Source organism: Tiliqua scincoides, chromosome 2, assembly GCF_035046505.1.
Source record: "Tiliqua scincoides isolate rTilSci1 chromosome 2, rTilSci1.hap2, whole genome shotgun sequence".
NCBI classification, from domain to species: Eukaryota; Metazoa; Chordata; class Lepidosauria; order Squamata; family Scincidae; genus Tiliqua; species Tiliqua scincoides.
Genome location: NC_089822.1, coordinates 216,235,190 through 216,256,872, shown reverse-complemented (window position 1 = coordinate 216,256,872; position 21,683 = coordinate 216,235,190). Strand labels below are relative to the sequence as shown.

General features: G+C 41.0%; 1 protein-coding gene across 12 annotated transcripts in view; it reads left to right on the top strand.

Annotated features, from left to right (window-relative positions):
* Window positions 1–21,683, top strand: part of WNK2 (WNK lysine deficient protein kinase 2) — a 146,269-nt gene that overhangs the window by 113,914 nt on the left and 10,672 nt on the right. For 8 of the 12 annotated variants that reach the window (XM_066614115.1, XM_066614125.1, XM_066614116.1 and 5 more), the window contains 3 exons: window positions 7,599–7,643; window positions 9,937–10,196; window positions 18,449–20,529. In XM_066614115.1, the coding sequence (XP_066470212.1) occupies window positions 7,599–7,643; window positions 9,937–10,196; window positions 18,449–18,787 (644 nt within the window). In that variant the 3' untranslated portion in view covers window positions 18,788–20,529. Of the gene's footprint in view, window positions 1–7,598; window positions 7,644–9,936; window positions 10,197–18,448; window positions 20,923–21,683 lie in introns of those variants that run through there. The other 4 variants (XM_066614119.1, XM_066614120.1, XM_066614122.1 and 1 more) reach the window with 4 other exon arrangements.

Below are 21,683 nucleotides of genomic sequence, written 5' to 3'. Positions count from 1 at the left end.
TCTGTAGACGAATGGTCTCTTTCACACATGTTTGGACTATGAAGACATGCATGTAGCAAGCTGATACAATTCTAGAAGGTCACTGAAGGGTATAACATCCGCACAAGGGCTGTATTCAAACAATATACAGTACTGTTTATATCCACACTTTTTATTATTTATTTATTATTGTTATTTTTCTATCCCTTGCATGTGGAAATGCTGAGAAATGCTCCTGCTAGCTTGTTAATATCCTCCTTTCTAGGCCATATTCCCCCCCCCTCCCAATTGAACGGTTTAGTTTAAGTAAATTATCTTTAAATGTAATCATCTGGTTACTCTGCTGTAGAGTGTGACTTTTACTATAAACTCACCTAGCTGGAGCACTTTACTCAGCTGATTTTTTCTTATGACCTCATGTGACCTCAGAGATGAAGTCAACAAGCAGTTCATCAAAGCACAGAATGAATTTTTAAACAAAATTGCATAAGCCACTCTAAAATGGTTTATTGATGTCATGACCAGGTTGATTTCAAATAACTGTGAAACTAAACATGAACAGACTTCTCATGAATCATATGATCACACTAATTGGCAGTTCAACCAACCCTCATAGACATTTAATTTTGATTAAAAGTAAAAACAGATAGTGATGCTATGAGGCAAATGAATTTTCTTGTACAATAGGCATATTGTACGACAGACTTATTGTACCAATACGGTCATCTAAGCCACACTTATGTGTAATGGCAAATACAGGGCTGCCTTTTTCTTAAATTTATCAAATTCAATGTTCATTTTCATTTGTATTAAATTTTTCCCATTGGACCTATACATTTGTAACATTATTGAGGTGATACAGATCAAAGGCACAAGGCTACTCCAAATGCATCCTTCTTGCTTTCTAAATCATGCTTTTATTATTTGTATTTTTAGCTTTTGAAACTTCATGAATTCTAACTATAAAGGGCCAGTGAGAACAGATAGATATTCATCATAGCATTTGGTGCCAATTACATTAAACCTTAACTATGAGGTGCAGAAACAATATTTTAGGAATGGTCCGTATATATTCTTGTTTACCATCTGACTTTTTAAAGCTGCCAGAGTAGTTTCATTTATCTGTAACAAATTTGCTACACAACAGAAAACTACACATTTTACTTTCTGTTCCAAGACAGTAATGACCAAAGAAAATAAACCTCAGAGATGAAGTCAACAAGCAGTTCATCAACGCACAGAATGAATTTTTAAACGAAATTGCATAAGCCACTCTAAAATGGTTTATTGATATGACCAGGTTGATTTCAAGTAACTGTGAAACTAAACATGAACAGACTTTTCATGAATCATATGATCACACTGATTGGCAGTTCACATCATGTTACTGATGTGAAATTGTCCTTTACCCATATACCCCAATAAAACACAAGCAAGTTCACGAGAACTTTCAGTGGGTCCTAACTCCACCTGTCGTTTTAGTGCATATTCCTTTGCTTTGAGGAGACAGCCAGCTACTGTCTACTCCCATTTTACAGGTATTCCCATCCTGACTCCAGGTTGTAGCTCTTCCTTGAGAATCCAAGTGCTGACTCCTGAAAAAGATCAAGGAAGATCTGGATTGCACTACATCCCTCCCCCAAGTCAAGCAGCCTTTGCAAATTTTCAACCTTGTTACAAAGGTTCCCAGGCAGCATCTCTGTGTAGAGCATCCTCTGGAGGTTGGTCCACAATCTCTTCTATTCAACCAGTTTCCTCAGAACAATGCAGACCAATCTGATCCTTCCTCCTTATGCTACATTACACCTGTCACATGGGGAAGTGGGACTAGCCTGTTGCTTAACTTCCCCCCCCCCACCTCTGCCAACAAAAGGTCACACAGGCCACACTGTAAGTCTCCTCAAAAACAGAGGTGCACTCAATTGAACAAAAGCTATTGGTGCACAATAGCAGGATGGGTGATAACTGCTGTGCCACCACCCTCCCTAAGTCCCAGCTGTTCTTTTTCCTGGCCCCTTTACACTTTCCTGAGATTCCTAGCCACTCCATGACACCTTATGTTGAAGCAGGTCAAATCAAATATGACCACCCCAGGCTCCACTTTTGAATGAGATAGAGTTCCTTTGGGCCTAATAGCCCAAGGTCAGATTTGTGCTGTGCCCCAGATCATTCTCTCCCAGATAAACTAGAAAGACTTGGTGAGGAAGGGCTTGTTGCAAGTATTTCCTTACTGTGGACAAGAGCTGACTCCATCGCATCCCCCATTTAACCTGTCAAATCACACTGGCAAATCCTTCAAGGTCAAGCTAAGTGCCAAAGCTGCTGTTGCTTGCTCCTTTGTGAAGCCCCCCCTCGCAAAAAAAATACAGTGCCCGAAAATCAGTGCTCTCAACAGAACTGTCCAGTGTCCAGCAGTCAGAGAAAACACAAATCCTTTGGAGCAAGTGAATATCACCCTGAATAATTAATATGATGGCCTGCCGTCTTGTAACATACCTGACTCACCAACCATACAGTTCAACCACCCATCAGACAGAGAACTAACAACAGCTAGTGTGCACTCGCCAAAGTAGATATGCTGCATGAAGGCATGCCCACTGCCGCTAGTTTCAGAAAGATCAGGTCAGCCATCTGTCCATTCACAAGACATTCTTCTGGCCACCTAGTTGCAGACCAGTTTCCTGAAAGTATACACCAAACTCCACCCACCCCTCACCAGCATCCAAACACCTGGTGCTAGCTTCCAGGAGCCTTTCAGAAAGCCTGAAGGAAACATCATGGAATTCCTGAATGAATTCCAGCCAGGTGTGCAAATTTTTCCACATTTGGGTAGTTCCCCTTATGTGGTGGTGCAACCCAGTCCTGCTCTCTCTCTCCCCCCCCCCCCCGCCACAAAGATAAATCTTGCATGCACAGCTGAGCCACACCCTGCAGTTCCTGGAATGCACTCAGGCCATTGTCATCTGAGGCAAATCTTTCCCATTGGTAACTGTCAACACCCAGCAACTGTATCTAATTCAGTAGTCAAGAAGGGGAGATATGTACTGGTGCTTCCAACTTTTGCCTGTAATCCCTACTGGGGAGAATATCTAGGATTTTTTCCAGTTGCTGAACCTTAGGGCTCCACAACAAATGAAGGGAAGCACAAGAGTGAGGAAGCAGCAACATGGATTTTGCAGAAATGTTTCAAAGGAAAGAGCAAGAGCATGGGGGAGTGGTTAGGAACTCTAACCCCCAAGAAATGGACAGGGATTAATAATGCCCAACAAATGCCCCCAGTAGCCCCTAACATGTTTGAATGGCCACCGGCTCAGACCTGGTCCATAACCTTGGTTACTTAGCCAAGCCTCCCTGCCTTTCCTCCCACAAAGACTTTGCCAAGCCCAGTAAGTGTCACTGTTCCTGTGTCAGCACCACTCCTCTCCCAATTGCACAACACACACTGAGCAGCAAACTGAAGCAGGAGCCAAAATTGCTGGAACAGCTCCTTGCCCCACTCCTGTGGTTGCCCCAGTGATCTTTCTTCCTCTAACGGCCTTCTCCAAGGGGAAAGAGGCAAAAAGAGTACCCAACGATATCTTGCGGATTGGGCAGTAATCTGCCAAACTCTCTTAAAGCTAGTCAACTACCCATTTGAGCCTTCCAGTTCTAAGTGCTTATCTCCTAGATCAGCAGTTCTCAAACATTTTGGTGCCCAGAGTCCTTTTTGTTTCTAGACTGAGTCTCGGGGAGCCCCACTAGCACAGGAGTGGAGTCTTGGGAAACCCCAGAGTGCTGGTACCTGCATGGAGTGGTGCAGTACTGAGTAGACAACACCCACCTGGTGTGCTCATGGAGCCCCTAAAGGGGTCTCAGGGAATTCCAGGGGTTCTAGAAGCAAATTTTGAGAAACACTGTCCTGGATTATAGAGCTGTGGCAGGATTTAAAAGTGAGGGTATAAATAGCAAAATATTCTAAAGAAAATTGAAGAGTGACTTAAAATGCCACAATCTGAAAACTTAGTAAAAGAATATTGACTGGATCTATTGGGTATATACTGTAACAAAACAAAATACAACAAATTACCCTTTCTTCATAACCTTTTTGCCCAGTCGGATATTGTTATACTGAATCTTTTATGAAATTTTAAATTTCTCAAAGTCAAAGGCAAGTGTGTTTCAAGGTAGTATAGTTTAGACACCCCAGATGTTGTCTCCTACCCAAGAGATTGAAGTGACCCTTAATGTCAGGCCACCTTTTAAATGCCTGGCACAATTAATCAGGCTCTTCTATACCATCACATAGACTAGGCTCCAATATTTGCTTCTCTCTGTGCTGGCCTCTTCCACCTCTAGCAGTGTTTGTTCTCCTCGTGTAAACAGCAACTATCTGCTCATCATGGAGAAGAGGTTAGGTGATATGGGCTGCATCTCCTAGAGTCTCTGCTGTTAGGCCAGGGTCCCTTCCCCAATGGCAACTTTTTCCTGTTTTCTTATCCGGTGCATTTCAAAACCTGGGCAAGACCTTTTCTCGGTGCAGTACTTCTGTAGCCACTTCACCTTTTCATTAAGAAAAATACAGTTTGTTTATATGTGTATCTGGAACAAAAATAAGACCAGATTTTCCTTATGTGAATATCTCCACAAAAAGAAAATCCTAGGAAGTATTTCCTTAATTTTTTTTCCCCTTAAACTTTGGGCTGATCTGTTGCCTTTTATTCAGTGCTAAATCTTTCATTTCTTTGTTAATTGAACAGCATATTGTTGATGTTTGGGCAACACTTATCTGAAGGAACAAAATGCAATACTAAACTAATTTCATAGGTTGCCTTTTGGAAATGGGAGAAAGTAGCAAAGTAGTTATTATAGCTAGTTAAATATCTAAGGTTGCAATCCTAGACACAGTCTGCAATCCTGTTTACATTTTCCTGAGAGAAACCTCACTGAACTCAGTGGGACTTGTGAGTCAACATGCATGGGCCTGCACTATCTGTTTTGATAGCAGTTTGTGTAGCCACTGGCTATTTGATAATAATTATCTATTAAAAACGGAGCATTTAATTTTTTTTTTAAAGATGACAGTTTAACAAAGCAGTGATACTTCTACAGTGTGCATTTAAAGTCAAGGGACACTCTTTGTAGTCTTAAATATCAAAGCTAAATTGTTTGTGTGTCCTGATCATAATGTTGTATTCAAATTCAACGTAGATGTCATATTCACTTAGGTGGAGATAGGCTTATAGCAGGGGTGTCCAAACATTTTGGCAGGAGGGCCATGTCATCTCCCTGACACTGTGTTGGGGGCCGGGGAAAAAAAGAATTAATTTACATTTACAATTTGAATAAATTTACATAAATGAATATATTAGATATGGAACTTGTACGAATGAATGAAGGTCTTGCAGTAGTTCAAAGCCTATAAAAGGCCTTGCACAAAGCAAGGCCAACCTTTCCTTAGCTGCCGCTGCTGTGTCGCAGACATGAAACAACAAGTAGTGGAGAGAGCCCTAGTCCCACAGCTCATGCAAGAGGTCGAACAATCATCCTCACACTGAGAGCAATTGCGTCTGGCCAGCACATGCTCCAGCAAGTCTCCAGAGGGCCAGAGGCTCACTGGAGACTGGGCGCTCCCTGCGGGCCAGATTGAGAATCCCCAAGGTCCACAAGTGGCCCCTGGGCTGGGGCTTGGGCACTCCTGGCTTATAGTTATAAGTAGTTATAAATGCATTCATAGATAGTTATAAATGCATTCACATTTCAGCTTTTGATAACACTGGAGTTTGGATTTTCTCACAACTAATATGATATATAGAAAGAGTTCTACCATGCATTTGGATTTTTAAATCAAGAATCTTGTAAATAACAACACCAAGGGAAAATAGAAAATTTCTCATAGGAAGAGTCCTAAAAGTTAAGGCAAATAAAAGCAAATATGTTAAATTTATCTTAGGGCACAATCCTAACCCCTTATGTCAGTGCTTTCCAGCATTCCAGTGCTTTCAAACATTCCCTTACTTTGAGGAGGCCTCCATGAGTGACACCCAACTGCAGGATGCAGCACATGTCCCATTGGCACTGCTATGCCAGCGCTGGAAAGCACTGACATAAGGGGTTAGGATTGCGCCCTTAAATGATTAAAGAAATCATCCTCTTTGTGGATGACTTGCTTTGACTCCTGTTTCTGGGGGGGGGACGGGGACAGGCTGTTCAGATGTTGTTTTCTTAAGAGAGTAGGAATCCCCCCTCTGCATTGCTGAGATGAGAAATTAACAGCTGATTGAGGCTGTGCTGCATTGCTTTCAACATGGCATCTCCCTCACATGATGTTTGAAAATCTCTTTTCTTGCCAGGAATTGATTGGGTGGAAGGAAGGGCAGTCACAGCTGCTCAGGCCAGTCCTTTGGAAATTCTGCCCTTTCTTTCCCCTGCTTGATTAGATATCTTCTGAATACCAAAAGTGAGAATACTTTGTCTGCATGACTGGGCATTTGCAGACCCATTTTATGTGCCATCTTAACAGACATTAAAAAAAAGTTTCCTCTGACCACCTCTGGCATTTTTAGGCACCAAACAAAATTCCTTATTTGGGTATCCTGGCAGACAGAGCAGTTTGCCTGGACTATTTCAATGTGTTTAATAAAATGCAGATATAATCCTACTACATCAAAATAAATGTATAAAAAGGGCCTCTAGTTTACAGCAGGATGGAGCATGGTGAATTAAGACATAGAGGGATTATTTAGCCTTCTGAGGTTTCAGTAAATTTAAAAAAAAAAAGCTAATTTGCACCATTGTAATTTTTAACCAAGATTTGTTTTGTTTTGTTTTGTCACTGGGGGCTTGAAAGATTTTGCTTGCATTCAAGATTTGAAGACTAAAATACAAATCTCAAATCTGACCCTATATGATTCTAGGGAAATCTCACAAACAAATTGCTGATGGAGCACAAGTAGAGAACCTGCTTGTAAGCATTGTGACAGATGATCAATTTATATTGTGACATATGATCAGTATGGCACTTGATTTATCAGGGCATCTGTGCTAGCAACTTCAACTGATAAGAAAAATATTCCAATAATGCTAGGCGGGCCTTCATGCATTTAGGAAACAGTAGATGGTTCTTTGTTTTGCACTTTGAGATGTGCTTTCAAGTAATTAAGTTTATAGTTTGGCCTCAGATCTGTAGAATTTTTTGGATTGTAAAATAAGGTGCATGAGAGCTCTCTGGACAACTGATTTTTTTTTTTTCACAGCCAGGTTACTTTTGCTTGTTCCTGAAATTATTTTTGCCATTGATTGACTACCCAAGTAGAGAGATATTGTTTGCAGCACAAATAGAGTATAACCAAAAAAAATTGAAAGCAGGGTTATTTTTAATATTTACTAAAATGTGTAGGTCCCAATTTAAAAAAGAATCCTACAAAATATTTATTCTCTTACGAGCAAATTTATATAGGTTTTGGGCTGCACAATTATTTCTCTTTTTCATACCTGAACTGCTGACTTTCTGTCTGTTCCTTCTTGCATAATGATTACTTTTTTGTTGTTTAAAAATACAGAAGATTTTCCATCAGACTTTTTTCTTCCCCCCCGTTTAGTCTTGCCTAACTCTTTATGTCTTGTATCATTTTACCTTGTAGGGTCCACCCTGAAACGACTATGTCTAGGCAAAGATCACAGTAGTAGTAACTATCCCTCTCTCTTTTGTTTTTGGCTTTTTGATATTTCTTTCTGAGCATGAGCTGCTTTATTTTAAATATAATATATTTAAACAAAAGACATTGCATTCATGCTGGCATAAAATTAGGCTGCATATGAATTGAGAGAAGGTATCTCTTTGGTAGCTTTGCATGCCAGTGGTGCTTTGAGATGCATGCATGCTGCAAGATAATTGTAATTTCAGTGTGTACATGTGTGTGATGAGACAAAGTTGGGGAGTAATATTTTTATTAACACTGCTTCTTTACACTGCTGTTTTGCTGCTGGTGGCTAATACAGAGTAACACTTCCTTGCACCTATCAAGATGTTTGACGATAGCTGTTGAGGTTTAATCCTTGAAAAAATCACGGTCTTTTCACTGGTTCATATTCCAAAAAGAGCATAAGAATTCACATGAGTTGGGTGCACAATAGTTTTTAAAGCAAAGTGTGAGTATTGTCCGTGAACAGAGCAAGGCACAAATAGACCTAGTCATAGTGCACATCACTGTCTGAAAAGTCGTGGCAAATGAGATTTCAGTACATTGGCTTATCATCAATAATGTCATTTCACTGCAGCTTTGAACTTTTTGCTTCAAATGTTGGTCTTTGGAGTTAATACTTGGTAATTCTTTTTTAAAAAAATTAGAAAAAGTCTTTGTTTCAGAATTGCTCCCTCCCCAACCAAGTGATCTTACAATATTTATTCCATTTTGTGTTTGGTTTTTATAATACTGGCTACAACATGTTCTGAATAAATAGGTCAATATTTCTTGTCCCAGTTTCAGGATATAAGTGATTAGGTGTTTCCATAATCATGCTAGTTTATATTGAATATTGTGTGTAATTTGTTAATATCACCAGTACCTTTGTGGTATTTGCTCCTGAGCTGTGTGTTAAAAGACTGTCATGTAAAGTTGTTAAACTGCTCTTTAAAATGCAGGACAGTGTAGAGAACAAAAGGGTTCTGTGCACTGTGGATTCTGTAGGAATCTGCAGGAAAATGTGAGTGTCTACATCATACTTTGCCTGATTCAGCTAGGGCTCAATGTATCGTGAATCAGGCTTCAAGTATCTCAAGGTTTCCCTAGCTGGAGATGAAATCATGTGTGCAAAAGGCTACTGCAATTTCACTCTCTAATCCAGCAACCTGAAATATGTGTATGTAGCTTCGTAAACTAAGCTGACATCTTTCTGATCAGAGGTTCAAGAAGATTCGTATGGTGGAGGAACTAGAATGGACATCTGTCTTTTCCAAACAATGTAAGACCTTGACTATTAAACTGTATAAATCCAGAATCAAAAGGGAAACCAATACTGAGATTTCAAACCCCAAACAGATGTGGCTCCACTGGACCTGCTGTGTCACCTGCTGGGAGCCCACACTTGCACAAGGGCCCACACCAGAGCCCAGTCAGCTTCTGAAACTGTGAGAGTCTGCTGCTGCCACTGTTCCCCACTGCCATCCAGTAAGCCAGGGCCCATGGGGATGCGCACCAAGCAACTGTGGGGGAGCAGTACCATCTTCTTCTCTTAGTGCCATTTTATAAACCTTGGATTTCCTTTCTCCCAACACTGCTGGGAGAAAGGACATTCCCAACACTGCTGGAGAAAGGAGGATAGCGCAATGCTGCTGGCTGCTCCCCGTTGCCTCCCAGTAAGCCCCCCCCCCCCACTGAAATACTTTTCATACTGAAATATTTCATACTGAAATACTTCCCTGATACTAGTCAGGGAAGCAAACTGAAAACTGCAGAGGATAGACCTGAAGCTTCCTTCAATGCCACTTCTATAGTGATGGCATGACAGAGGATTCCTCTATATCTGCTTCCTGGTTCCTAAGGTTCATGCTCCACCACCCCCACCCTCAAAAAAAGATAGGGGCAACATGCCAATGGGAGGGAACTCTTGAGTAAAAGGATCCCTACAAGCAAGCTGAGTGTTTATCATAACCGCTCCATCTCAAAGCTAATCTATACATTTCATTTTCTGTCTTTCTATAAATATCAATTTTGCAAACATTTCTATAAAATCACATTCTGTGTTGGGGGGATGCACAAGTAGAACTAATTTATAGTGCAACATTTTAAAGTTGTCCCTAATTGTGTGTATAATTTCTTAGACAATTTTTGAAGCAAAAATGTTCTTCAGAAGAAGCAGCTGGATGAAAAATGGATAGCTGTGATTTTGGAAATATTGTCATGTTGAGTGACCATAACCAGAAATCCTGCACCATTGCCAATGTATTGAACTGATTCTTATCTTTCTGTAATGTCTTAGGATCCTCAACAAACAGCCTTGTAGCATATCCGGACCCTCTACCCCAAACGACACTACAGGTGCAGGTGCAAGCAAACAACAGTAACAACAAGAAGGGAACTTTCACAGACGATCTCCACAAGTTGGTGGATCAATGGACAAGCAAAACCGCAGGAGCCGTGCAAGCAAAACCATCCCTAAACCAACTTAAGCAGAACCAAAAACGGCAAGACATGGAGCCAAAGGCTAGTCCCTTGCAGACACAGAATGAGACGTGTGGAGTAAGTGGCACTCCTTGAAGAGTGTTGCATTTTGCTTTGTGTCTGAGAGCAATTGCAGAGCTGGTGTTTGGAGGACATAAGCTTAAAAGAGCACACTCCATACAAAAATCCATTTCACTTCATTAACTACTAAAAAGAGCTTAATAATTTTGTCTACTTGGACTTGATCTTGACCATGTCTGGTTCAGTATATAACTTTTTACAAACAGACTTGTGACTTAATAGTTGATACACAGCAATACATTCACTGGTCATCAAATGTTACTTGTTGTTAAAACACTTTTGAACATTGCTGAAGTTTCTTTTATGTTCTTTTTAAATGTATCATTTGCTCTTTTCCAGTAGTTTGTTTCCTGGAATAGTAGTTTGGGGGCAGAGTTTCATGTAGGTTCTTTTTCTGCTAGGGCTGTGCTAATATTCCATCTTTTAAACAGAAAAATGGCCACAAAAGATTCTTTTTTAACTTTCATAGACTGATTACATAATATTTCAGATATATATTTTCCCACTAGAAAGTTAATTCTAAAAAGGCCCATGTGGTTTAATGTGGAAGATGGAAACTCTGTCATCTCCTTATCATTCCACCGTCACTACCACCACAACTCATTTCCAATGCTACTACTTATTATCTTCAATCACCATTTGTTGCTGGATGCATGTAAGTAAATAGGTGTGTGCAAATGCTAATCCATAGCTCCATGGCTTGATCCAAGATTCCTATGCTCCAACTTTGCCCAATATGCACATAAAGCTACTGCAAGTAGGGGCTGCCACCATTCACTCTGAAGCTGGGCAGAGCTCCAGATACACAATGTGACCAGAGAACATCCTCTGACGTTGAAAGAAATGGGGCAGATCCTGTTTGTGGAGAGTTCTTTATGTGCTTGAGACCTTACACAGCACACTAGAACTAGAGCAGCAATTTTCAGCTGGTGTGCCACAGCACATTTGCTGCAAAAGGTCTGCAGGCATTCCCCAGGAGTTTGGAGCACAGTGGTTGAAAATTGCTGATAAACTCTTCCAGGTTCTGTGGCTCTGTTTCTAGGGCAACTGTTTGTAGTAACAACTTGACTGTCCCTCTTCCTCCATTGTCTCTGCTGGTGGGGGAAGAGGAACAAATAATTTGTTACTATGGACAGTTGCCTTAGAAACGGTGCTGCAGAACCCAGAAGAGTCTTGCGGAAGCTGCTAGTGACATCACAGGAGACCAAGACCATAGAGAAGACCTTAGAGGTCGGTGTGCCATGCAAAGAAACACATTGAAAATTGCTGCAGTAGAACTACTGGATAAGGAAACAAGTAGTTCAAGATATGAAGATCATAAACTTGTATGATTTAATCATGAGGAAAATCACCAATGACATTTGAAAAGCTTCACATAGTTGACTCAGGCTATGTTACTAAACTTCACTTCTCTTGCACTTAAAGATTCTCTAATAAATTACTAATGTTTTACTTTATTTCTTCAGAGGCTGAAAAAGCAATAAGCATAGATGTAATGATGTGAGGTACAAAGAGAAAACAAACTGGAAAGCCATGGTGCTGGAAGAGCAAATTTGTGTAAGGGAAAAAGTGATCCACCCTTCATCAAAATACTTAAATATTGATAGAAAACGCCCACTGCCTTTCTTTAAGGCTCTTTAACGTGGGAGAGGGTTCCTTATCGTATTTTTTTTATTGAAGGTTTCATTTTAATAGCAGCAGTTTTTGTAGGAGTGTAACATTTCAGATTATATAAATGTATGGGAGAGTAACACCAATATTGGAATGTAGTATAGGGAGCCTACGTAGCAACAGGAAAAGTTCTCAGAGTCTCATGCCTTGTTTCCTAGGAGGGGTTTTGACTGAAAATGATGATATGCTGTGTTAAGTGTATGTCTGCAAAATCACTTCTTACATACCTTGGGCGGATTGAGATCCATGTTGGTTGCATGTCAGTACTCACGTGTCAGATGCAACTTGAATACTTTTTCCAATACTTTTTGCAGCTTCCGCTATAGCATGTCACAAAATTATTCTTGTGTTATAGCAGAGAAGCACCAGCACATGAATTGCAACTGAAGGACTAAACCCATGAAAGAATCACTGTGGTAATACAAAGGGTCTTACAGCACAATCCTATGCATATCTACTCAGAAGTAAGTCCCATTGTGTTCAGTGGGACTTCCTCCCAGGAAAGTGTGTATAGGATTGTAGCCTTAGAATTGAAGCCTCTTGGTTCAGTAATCTTTGTATATTTTTTTCCCCTTTCGGTGAGACAGTTAAATGCAGGAAGCAGGTTTTCCCTAATCCTTTGTCTAGTTGGGGTAAATTTTGTGATGAAACATATACATCACCTTTGCCTGTCTTGATGCACTCATGATTTTGACAATGTTGGTTCCAAGTTTCTGCAACCTAAGTGTTCGTAATCTTGTAGCCAGTCCCAAGGGAAGTAAAGGGCTGCGAAATGCTGTAACAAAAGGAGAAATAATTTCTTCTGTCTGATTTTGTGCATTCTTACTATATTCATTTGTAAATGATAATTCTGCAGGCAATCTCTACCAGTGAGGAGTTGCATGCATACTGTTTCAGTATAAATGCACAGTCCATCCCTCTCTTTGCCATATCCTATACAGAGTACTTGTGTTCTACTTAAAGAATGGTTTTGTTGCTTTCAGCATCATCCTTTTCTAAAACAAAACTTTGTATATATGACTTGAAAAACTGGTGGCTCCTTTTGGATCAGCTGCATAAAAGCTTACAAGAATTCTTTTGTCTTGTTTTATTTGCTTACCTAATAGGCAGTATAACCCACATCTTTTTTTTTTCTTTGTTTGATAAAAGGGAACTCACTTCTCTTTGCAGCTATTGCAGTAAAAAATCCTATATTAAACTACATCACATCACATCACATGACCTCTCAATCTGGCCATGAAGCATGAATGGCTAGCACAGATTTGTTCTTAGAATTACTCATATGCTGTGTGTGGAAAATTAGTCTTAAAAATTAAGGGAGACAAGTATTATCTATTGGTTTCAGCCCATCATATATGAACTTTTCTTTAATGCTGCTCTGACCCAACTTTGACAAGCTCTGAAACAAAATTATTTTCAGAGCTACATGGTAAACATTACCTCCTAGGCTGTATTGGATTTTTTTAAAGGAAGAAATTAGTTTAAATTGGGGGCAGGCCGTCAATTGTACAGCCATTTGTGTCTTCTTTTGTTTTTGTTTTATACACATTACAGCGATTTTGTCAGGTCACAAAGGCATGGGAATGAAATAAGAAGAGAAGCTGTATGGGGTGGGAAATATGCTGAATTCAACATAAAGTGTGTAGTTCTTGTTTCAGTGACTGGTAGGTGTTATGCTAAACAAACTGGAAATAGCAGGCTTACAGATCTGTTTAAGCTTGACTCTAGCTAGTTGGCTAGAATGCGAGAATTTTTGTGTGGGTGAAGGATGAAGAGGAATTAAAAATAGGAAGGAGTAAAGTCCACCCTTGGTTCGATGAGTGTTTTGGCTCTATTGCCTTAAGTGAAGAATGGAATGTCTGAATAACATTTGTAATTCATCATTATGTTCTCCAGCATATAAAGAAGAGCACAGGTCTCTTTCTCTTTCTGCAGTTAATATAAAGTAACTTAACAGAACTTATTTGAAACAAACCAAAGACAGGAATTCAGTAATGCAGATTTAATAATGTATGTTGTCACATTGTGTTAACTGTGGTTTTACTATAGACCTATGCCTTGATCAAGCTGTAGTTCTGGGCAACTGGTCATAAGAACATAAGAACAGCCCCACTGGATCAGGCCATAGGCCCATCTAGTCCAGCTTCCTGTATCTCACAGCGGCCCACCAAATGCCCCAGGGAGCACACCAGATAACAAGAGACCTCATCCTGGTGCCCTCCCTTGCATCTGGCATTCTGACATAACCCATTTCTAAAATCAGGAGGTTGCGCATACACATCATGGCTTGTACCCCATAATGGATTTTTCCTCCAGAAACTCGTCCAATCCCCTTTTAAAGGCGTCTAGGCTAGGCGCCATCACCACATCCTGTGGCAAGGAGTTCCACAGACCAACCCATGTAATAATAGGCGGTTATGGATAGGGATGTCCTATTCACATTCAAAGCTGCAGCTAGCCAATTCAATATGACTCGGAGAGAAATCTAAACTTACCCTTCCTCTGGTGCTCCCACTGGTCTGCTGGCCTCAAGTGTCGCAAACATGCCATAAAAGCACATTTGCAACTGCTCTAGAGTTGGCATCACCAGTTGGAAGGACTGCACCAGCCCGCCTTTGCTGCATTCACTCTGGGAGTGACTGTAGGCAGGCCAGCACAGTCCTTTTCGCTGGCAGTCACTGGCAGAGGTATCATGCTAAGGCAGCATAGAGGCTGGGAGAGGGTGGTGGGAGGAGAGGCGAGGAGGGGTGTTTTGGGTGGGGGGAGGAAGGAAAGGGGGCAGATCAGACATGGGAGGGAGGGCAGGAATGGTGGAGGCCTCCTCTGCTGTATCCAAACTCATGTCCTTTACATGGAGCTGCTCAGACGTCAGCCAGCTAAATAGCTGGCAATCGAGTAGCCCCTTTGTACAGGGTAGTGTGTTACTTGGGCTAAGAGGAAACCTATGCCCTTACGTTGAGGAGACTTCCAGCTGCCTTCTAACCTCTGCTGGATACAGCGCAGGCTATCAAGCCTGGCTGTACCAGGGCAGGTTAGGGCTGCCTGATGAACATCAGAATCCAAATGTACATCCAGATAAGGCAATACTGTATATATGAAAAATTGCCTATGTGGGCAAACTAACTTGCTAGATGGGGGCAGTATTTATTGGATTCCAGAATGATGTTGGACATAATCCACAGAAAGTTTAGTATGCTGACACTCCATTGATTCCAACAGGATCTAGCAATGGGCCTGTAATGGGCCTGCCCCACTACATGCCCCAGAACAAAGGTCCACAATGCCATCCCCTCCATCACGCCACCCCCTGCTTACTCATCGCCACAGAGCCTCGCACGATATTACTGATTACTTGGAAAGCATTCTGAAGCATCCCCTCATTCTTAAACAGTACTTCCAGGAAACCAGAAGTACTGCTTAAGATTGCATTGGAAGCCTCAGAAGGCTTCCCGCACAGTCCAGAGCTCTGCGTCACTTGTGACATTTGCCCCCCTGTTCCCCCTCCAGGCCCACCATTGGGATTTAAGCACACTGAAGCCCACTCCTTTTCATATTTACTCAGAAGTAAGTGTTGCTGGTCTTAATGGGGCTTATTCTTCGCATATGCAGGATGTTGCTTATTGGTAGTAAGGCTAACCAGGATTCAGCATATATGTGACCTGTTGGGACTATAGAAGCATTTCACTTCTGTAAACACTGTAAACAACTAGGTGTCTCAGTAGTAAGCTTATAGACACATTGCCATGAGGATGTTTTCACTTTGTGAAATGTTGGCTATGTAGGCATCATGTAGACATTTATAACGTTGCTAGTAAGATGCCCCGCCAAATGCTGGAAGCCCTTACAATGGAGATGTAAGCATAAAAGTGAACTGTAGCTGAGTGAACAGACAAATGTCAGTCCCAACTTCCCTTCCCCATTTCCAGCAGGCACTGCCCCGCTTTCCTTTTCCATTGCCCCTTTGTTTTGCTGCTCCATTGCTTCTTTCCAATGATACCCCACTTGCCTTTGCCTGCTCCTTTTGCTGAGGTTTCTCTATACATCACTGTCTTTCAAGTTAGCCCTGCTTTCCTGTCCTTGTTCCCTGCTTCCTCCCAGCTTCTTTCCAGGGTTGTTTTCTTTGACTAAAAATGTCTTGACATCATTGGATGCCATTCAGAGATACTTTAGAATTATGTTTCCAAATTCAAACAATGCCTAGCAATTTTTTATTCAGCAAATTTATCAGTTAATATAGAGAGTTGAAATGATGCTAATTACTGTAAAAAGAGGGAAGTGATTGATGTAGCACAGGGGTGTCAAACATAAGGCCTGGGGGCCAGATGCAGCCCCAGAAGTTTTTTATCTGGCCCTCAGGCTCTCAGCTACTGAGCAGTGCTGAGGTGTTACTGCTGAAATGGCAGCCCACATAAAAATTGGGCTTTCCCATATCATGACATATGATCAAGTTTTACGTATTTTCTCTTCCATCATTTGCATTTAATGAGCTTCTATATGAGAACAAGGTGCTGATTTCTGGCCATCACCTGCTTAGTGATGTCCCTTTCTGCTTAATGACATCACTTCCGGCCCTCAGCAGGTGCCCTGAATGCCAACTTTGGCCCACTGTATGAAATGAGTTTGACACCCCTGATGTAGCAGGTTACATCTGTTACTGTTACTTTCGGACTGCATCTCTCTTTCCACATGTAACACCCTAAGTAGTTTTGCATAAATTTTATTGCATTGCAACCACCTTAATGTTCTGAAAGGCAAAATAACCTTTTGAGTGATTTCCATTTTGAGTGGTTTGGGTAGGGTAGGGCAAGCACATTCATTCCTCAGGTTCAACCCCCCCTTCTCTAACTAGTAATTTCATACCATTCATCTCCATGTACTCTATAAGAAACTAGATGGTGCTGACTTTATTATAGAGTTTAGACATCTGTGAGATGTCTGATCTGTGAGATCAGATTGGACAGAAAAATACACTTCTCATTTTCAGGTGACCATCTGGAGAATAAAATGGCTCCTGGTAAAACAGGATGTGGGCTCTGCCCTAGTGGCAGGTTTAGGATTATTACAAATCCACTGGATTAAACTGCCCAGATATTTCCTTCTTTTGCTAAAGTATACTTTTTAAAAAGTACTGTTAAAAAAATGCAAGAGTTTTACAAGCAAAACTTATTTCAATGAATGCACTTTTTAGACTATTTACTAAATGCTTACTCTCACCCATGTTTAAATTGCTATTCTTGGCTCCAAAATATGTAATGATGGTTGCAATCCTATGCACCCTTTCCTGGGAGTAAGCATCATTGAAGAGAGAACTTCTGACCAAACATGCATAGGATTGTATCACACGTTGCCTTTCTGAATGTAACTGTTTGCACTAAAACTCCCTAAATATGCAAAACACATTTGCTTTTCCTGTGTTTGGAGTTCTCACATAATTTGCATACATTTTTATGCCTTAAAAAGTATCCCTTCATCTTCCTAGATGTAATTCTCTACCTGGCTCTGATCTTGTAGAGACAACGGGATTTGCCTGAAAGAAAAACCATTCAGGAGTAGGTGCTGACTTAATGGAATCGCTGCTAGAAGTTGTAAATTATATGTGAAATTAAAACCTGCAAACCAAATCCATGGGGGGGGGGATGGGACGAGGACGACCAGATAGCTTTTTGTACAATAACTGCTCCATTGGCATTTGCTCTATTATTAAGCTCATAATTCTCAGGAAGTCAGCTGCTCTCAGTGTTTAGAAAAGAAAGCGCTTTTGCTCACTCAGTTCTGCAATGTTTAGATATTTTCAGTGAGCAGTAAACCTGACACTGCTTAGTGCAAAGCCCGTCCCTCCCACCCCCCCACCCCCCCCGTGTGTATATTCTCAAATATCTGGAAGAATTTTAGGTAAGAGTGTTTGGGGAGGTTGCAAGAAATGGGCTGGGGGGGGAGATTGCTGTTTAAGGTAAGATCCCTGTCTTCACTCTAGCATATTGTGGATTTTCAGATTAGGCTGTGAGCTATTTACATATACATAGGAAATCACATTTCCACTTGAAGTTCTTACTGGAGTTAGATGTGCCGAGGCTGGTTGAAGTGTGGGTTTGGTTTGTTTGTTTTCTCTTAGCAAAGAGGTTATTCCTTATCCACCACTGCATATAGATCAAGTAGCTATTTTGAGAGGCACCAGAATGCCTTACATTCATTCAATCAATCCCAGAGCCCCATTGTAGTATGTACTGTAGTATGAAACTTTTTAAATAAAAATCTATATTTCCCTAAAAAAAAATAAATCTATGTTTCCCATTCTCTGGAACTCATCATAGAAATAAGCCTGAGCTCATTCTCTCAAACCATTTCTGTGTGAACGAACTGGGTGGGATTTGTATGAAGAGCCTGTGAGCTTTATCACCTCGTTCACAGTCTTGGCCACTAGAGGGAGCAAGACCAGCACATACCCTGGGAACAAAATAGAGCATGGCAGGCAGGGCTGAATGGAAAAATGAAAAGTGCGATAAAGCAATAATATTGCAGCGCTCAGCTAGGAGGGTACAAGCGTAATATAGCTGTGCTTTTTATGTTTGTTTTTATAGGTTAATTCAGTCAGAACAGGAATGGGGAAACAGTGCATTGTTCCAGTGTCTTGTCCCATGCCAGCGGCATTAACTCCTGGAATTTCGCCATCCCTGCCCGTGCCTATGCCAGGTACTACGCTTTCTGGCACAGTAAACCCTTTTGTGATGCCTCTCTGTCCGTATGGAGGAGTTTTCCCGGCACCTGTGTTTGGAATGCAGTGGTCGGGCCTGACAGCACAACCTGGGATTGTAGGAAGCCAGAGCATTGCACGTTTCCCGGCTCTTGGCAAAACCGGCCTGCAGCTGTTTCCCGGGCCGTTGCAGCAACCGGTTGTCAGCCCACCAGGCCCGACTTGAGAATAACCCAGCTTTGTCGCCCCTTGATAGCCGATGATGATTGCCCTGTTGTAAAAGCAGAGTGTTTTGAGCCTATATGCAGTTGTGCGTTTGCCCGTTGGCCTCCCAATGCACACAGCCATACCCTGCATCAAGCAATCACTGTGAAATGTTTTCACACCGATTAGTTTGTGGTTATGGCAATATCTGCTTCTCCTTCATTGCCGAAGACACTTCACTTTGCGTTCTGGTGTTTGAAACTCCAACCTTCAACGTTAAGGTACTTGAATTGATGGTCAGGCAACTGAACTGATACTGCGGGAGGATAGTGCCTTGAATTCTAACTTTTCAGTTCTAACTGGAAAGATGTGTAAAAAAAAATACTTTGAAAGGTGTATTTTATTTACAATCTGCTTGTGTGAAGTTAAATTTACATTTTAAAAGATTTGCATATATATGCAAATTTTAATTTGCATCTATTGAAGGTTTACATTTGAAATTTTGGACCAGGTTTGTTCCATTCCCCCCCACCTCCAGTAAATGCTTTTATTTTAATTGGGGGTTAAATGATGAGTTTAAACTTGCTCTTTAAATGCACTCAGGCAGTCACTTCATTTGCAAGAAGGGTAATGAAATGCGTAACCTTGTTTTTAAAATAGAAGCATTTACAAAGCTTGTGAAAGTAAGGGCCCAATCCTTTCCAACTTTCCAGTGCCAATGCAGCCACAATGCAGCTCCAAGATAAGGGAACAAACATTCCCTTACTTTGAGCAGGCTTCCAGTACTGCTCCCCCAGTGCAGGATGCAGCATGTACCCATTGGCACAGCTGTGTCAGCTCTGGAAAGTTGGATAGGATTGGACCCTCAGTTGCACATCTGTCTTCAGATACTCATTTTGGGCAGTGCAATTCACTTTGTTATGCAGTCTTTCTGGAAAAGCTTTTGCAAGTATCACCTTCTGTTTCTATCTGAAATGGCAAATTGGCAGGCAAATGCCCCCCCATCAGCTAAAAAATTTCTCCTCTCCTTCTGAATGGATTATATAAATAAGTTAAATTACAAATCCATGCATGTTTCATATGTGAAAAAATCTTATCAGAGTTTTCTTTATGGGACAGACCATTGCAAAGTTACAATAAGAACTACCGTATGTGAATATGGAACAATTTTCCTTGCATGTTGTCTGCCTTTATTCCATCAGTCGTTTTGATTCGGAATAAACTTTTTCTCTGAAGTGTTTACAATAGTCACATAGAAACTGAATTACATGTAACACTTTCTTTTCAGCTGTCATCCTGTTCCCCCCCCCCCCCCGTATTTCTTAAAAGTTAAAAAAAAAAAGAGTTAGACATTTGGGCATTTTACCATGTTTGAATTTATTTACCATGTTTGAATGTCTACATTTTAACTTGGTTTGCAATACAGGTGGTAGAAAGGACCTCTCTTTTTGTCTGACATCCTTTTTCTTCTCATTTAGTCTGCTTTACTGTGCTTAGAATTTGCATCTTCACTTCTTAGGCTTAAAGGCACAAAGTAACTACTTAGATTGATTTTCAGTTTGGTAAGTCTCTGTTTACTTGAATTAACAAAAAAAACAAGGACAAAAATAACGGCACATCTAGCAAACCCATTTCAACCGCCAAGTTGAAGGCACATTGCTTCTCTTTCTCTTTACAGCACAGACATTTTTGAACTACCTGCTGAAGGGATGGAGCTGTCCTGTGCTGTTGATCTGTGAATTGTATAATTCTATTGTACTTTGAGCATTAAGAACTGTCTGAAATATTATGTTGATACCATTTAGCTTATATTATTCCATCAATTCGATTAGAATTGAATTTTGTAGAATATGAAGCAGAGTCTTCTGCCTGAGCAAAATACTTACTGTAGTAAGAGATTTCTGTTCTCTGTAACATGTATCTTTCATTTGTTTGAGACTTTATTTTAGATTCATGTCTGTATGCTTTATGAGCAAAACATGGAAAATCTGTTCTCACCATTTCCCCTTCAGCTTGCAGTTTGTCGCACATTGCCTGTTGTACAGTCCAGCCCCTCGTATTCTGACAGTCAGTGGCACTAACCCCTCACCCCAGCCCTCTGAGATTGTAAATATTAAAGAGAAATTAAAAAAATAAACATTTTTGTGCTTGAAAAAATTTGTGGAAACCCCAGTGTGTCATAATGTTTGCAAACTTTAGCAAGTATTTTTTTTGTTTGTTTCAAAGGATAGCTAGCAGAGCGCTTTGCCTGATTTTTAAAGCAGGTACATATTCCTATTCCTAGCTAGTCTCCAGATGGGACGTGCACTACCTTACTTAAGGTCTTGGACTTCAAGTTCAGGTGCATTTCAGGTGCACAATTATCTGTGAAATACACAAAGATGCTATGTACATAAAGATTATTTCAGCAGTTCATGGTCGGCCCATCCATAAAGCCAACAAAAACAGTTGCCCCGGGTAGCTGATTGGTGGGGGACGCCCATCTCTGTCTGCCTACCTGCGTCTCTTCCTCCTTCCACTCTCTGGATTGGAAAAGGAAGAGGGGAACAGAGAAGAAGGGGAAATGTGGAGAGGACGAGAGAGTGGGAGGAGCAGAGGCTGGCACAGCACTGGGTAAAGGGGCACGATGAGTATGCTGCCTCGGGCATCAGGAGGTCTTGGGCCAGCCCTGCAATAGTTATAACAAGATGTTGGATATCACATTGTATGAATTTCTTTCAGGAATGTGACACAGCAAGAATTGGCACAGAATAGTGGCTGAGTCATAAATCAGGACTTCTAAGCTACAAATCATGCCTTGGCTATGAACTCACTAGGAAACCTTAGGCAAGTCACTCCTCCTCAGCCCCACAGTTCCAATATGGAGATAATAATTTTCTCACAGTTTTGATGTAAGGTTTCCATCCAAATAACTCATG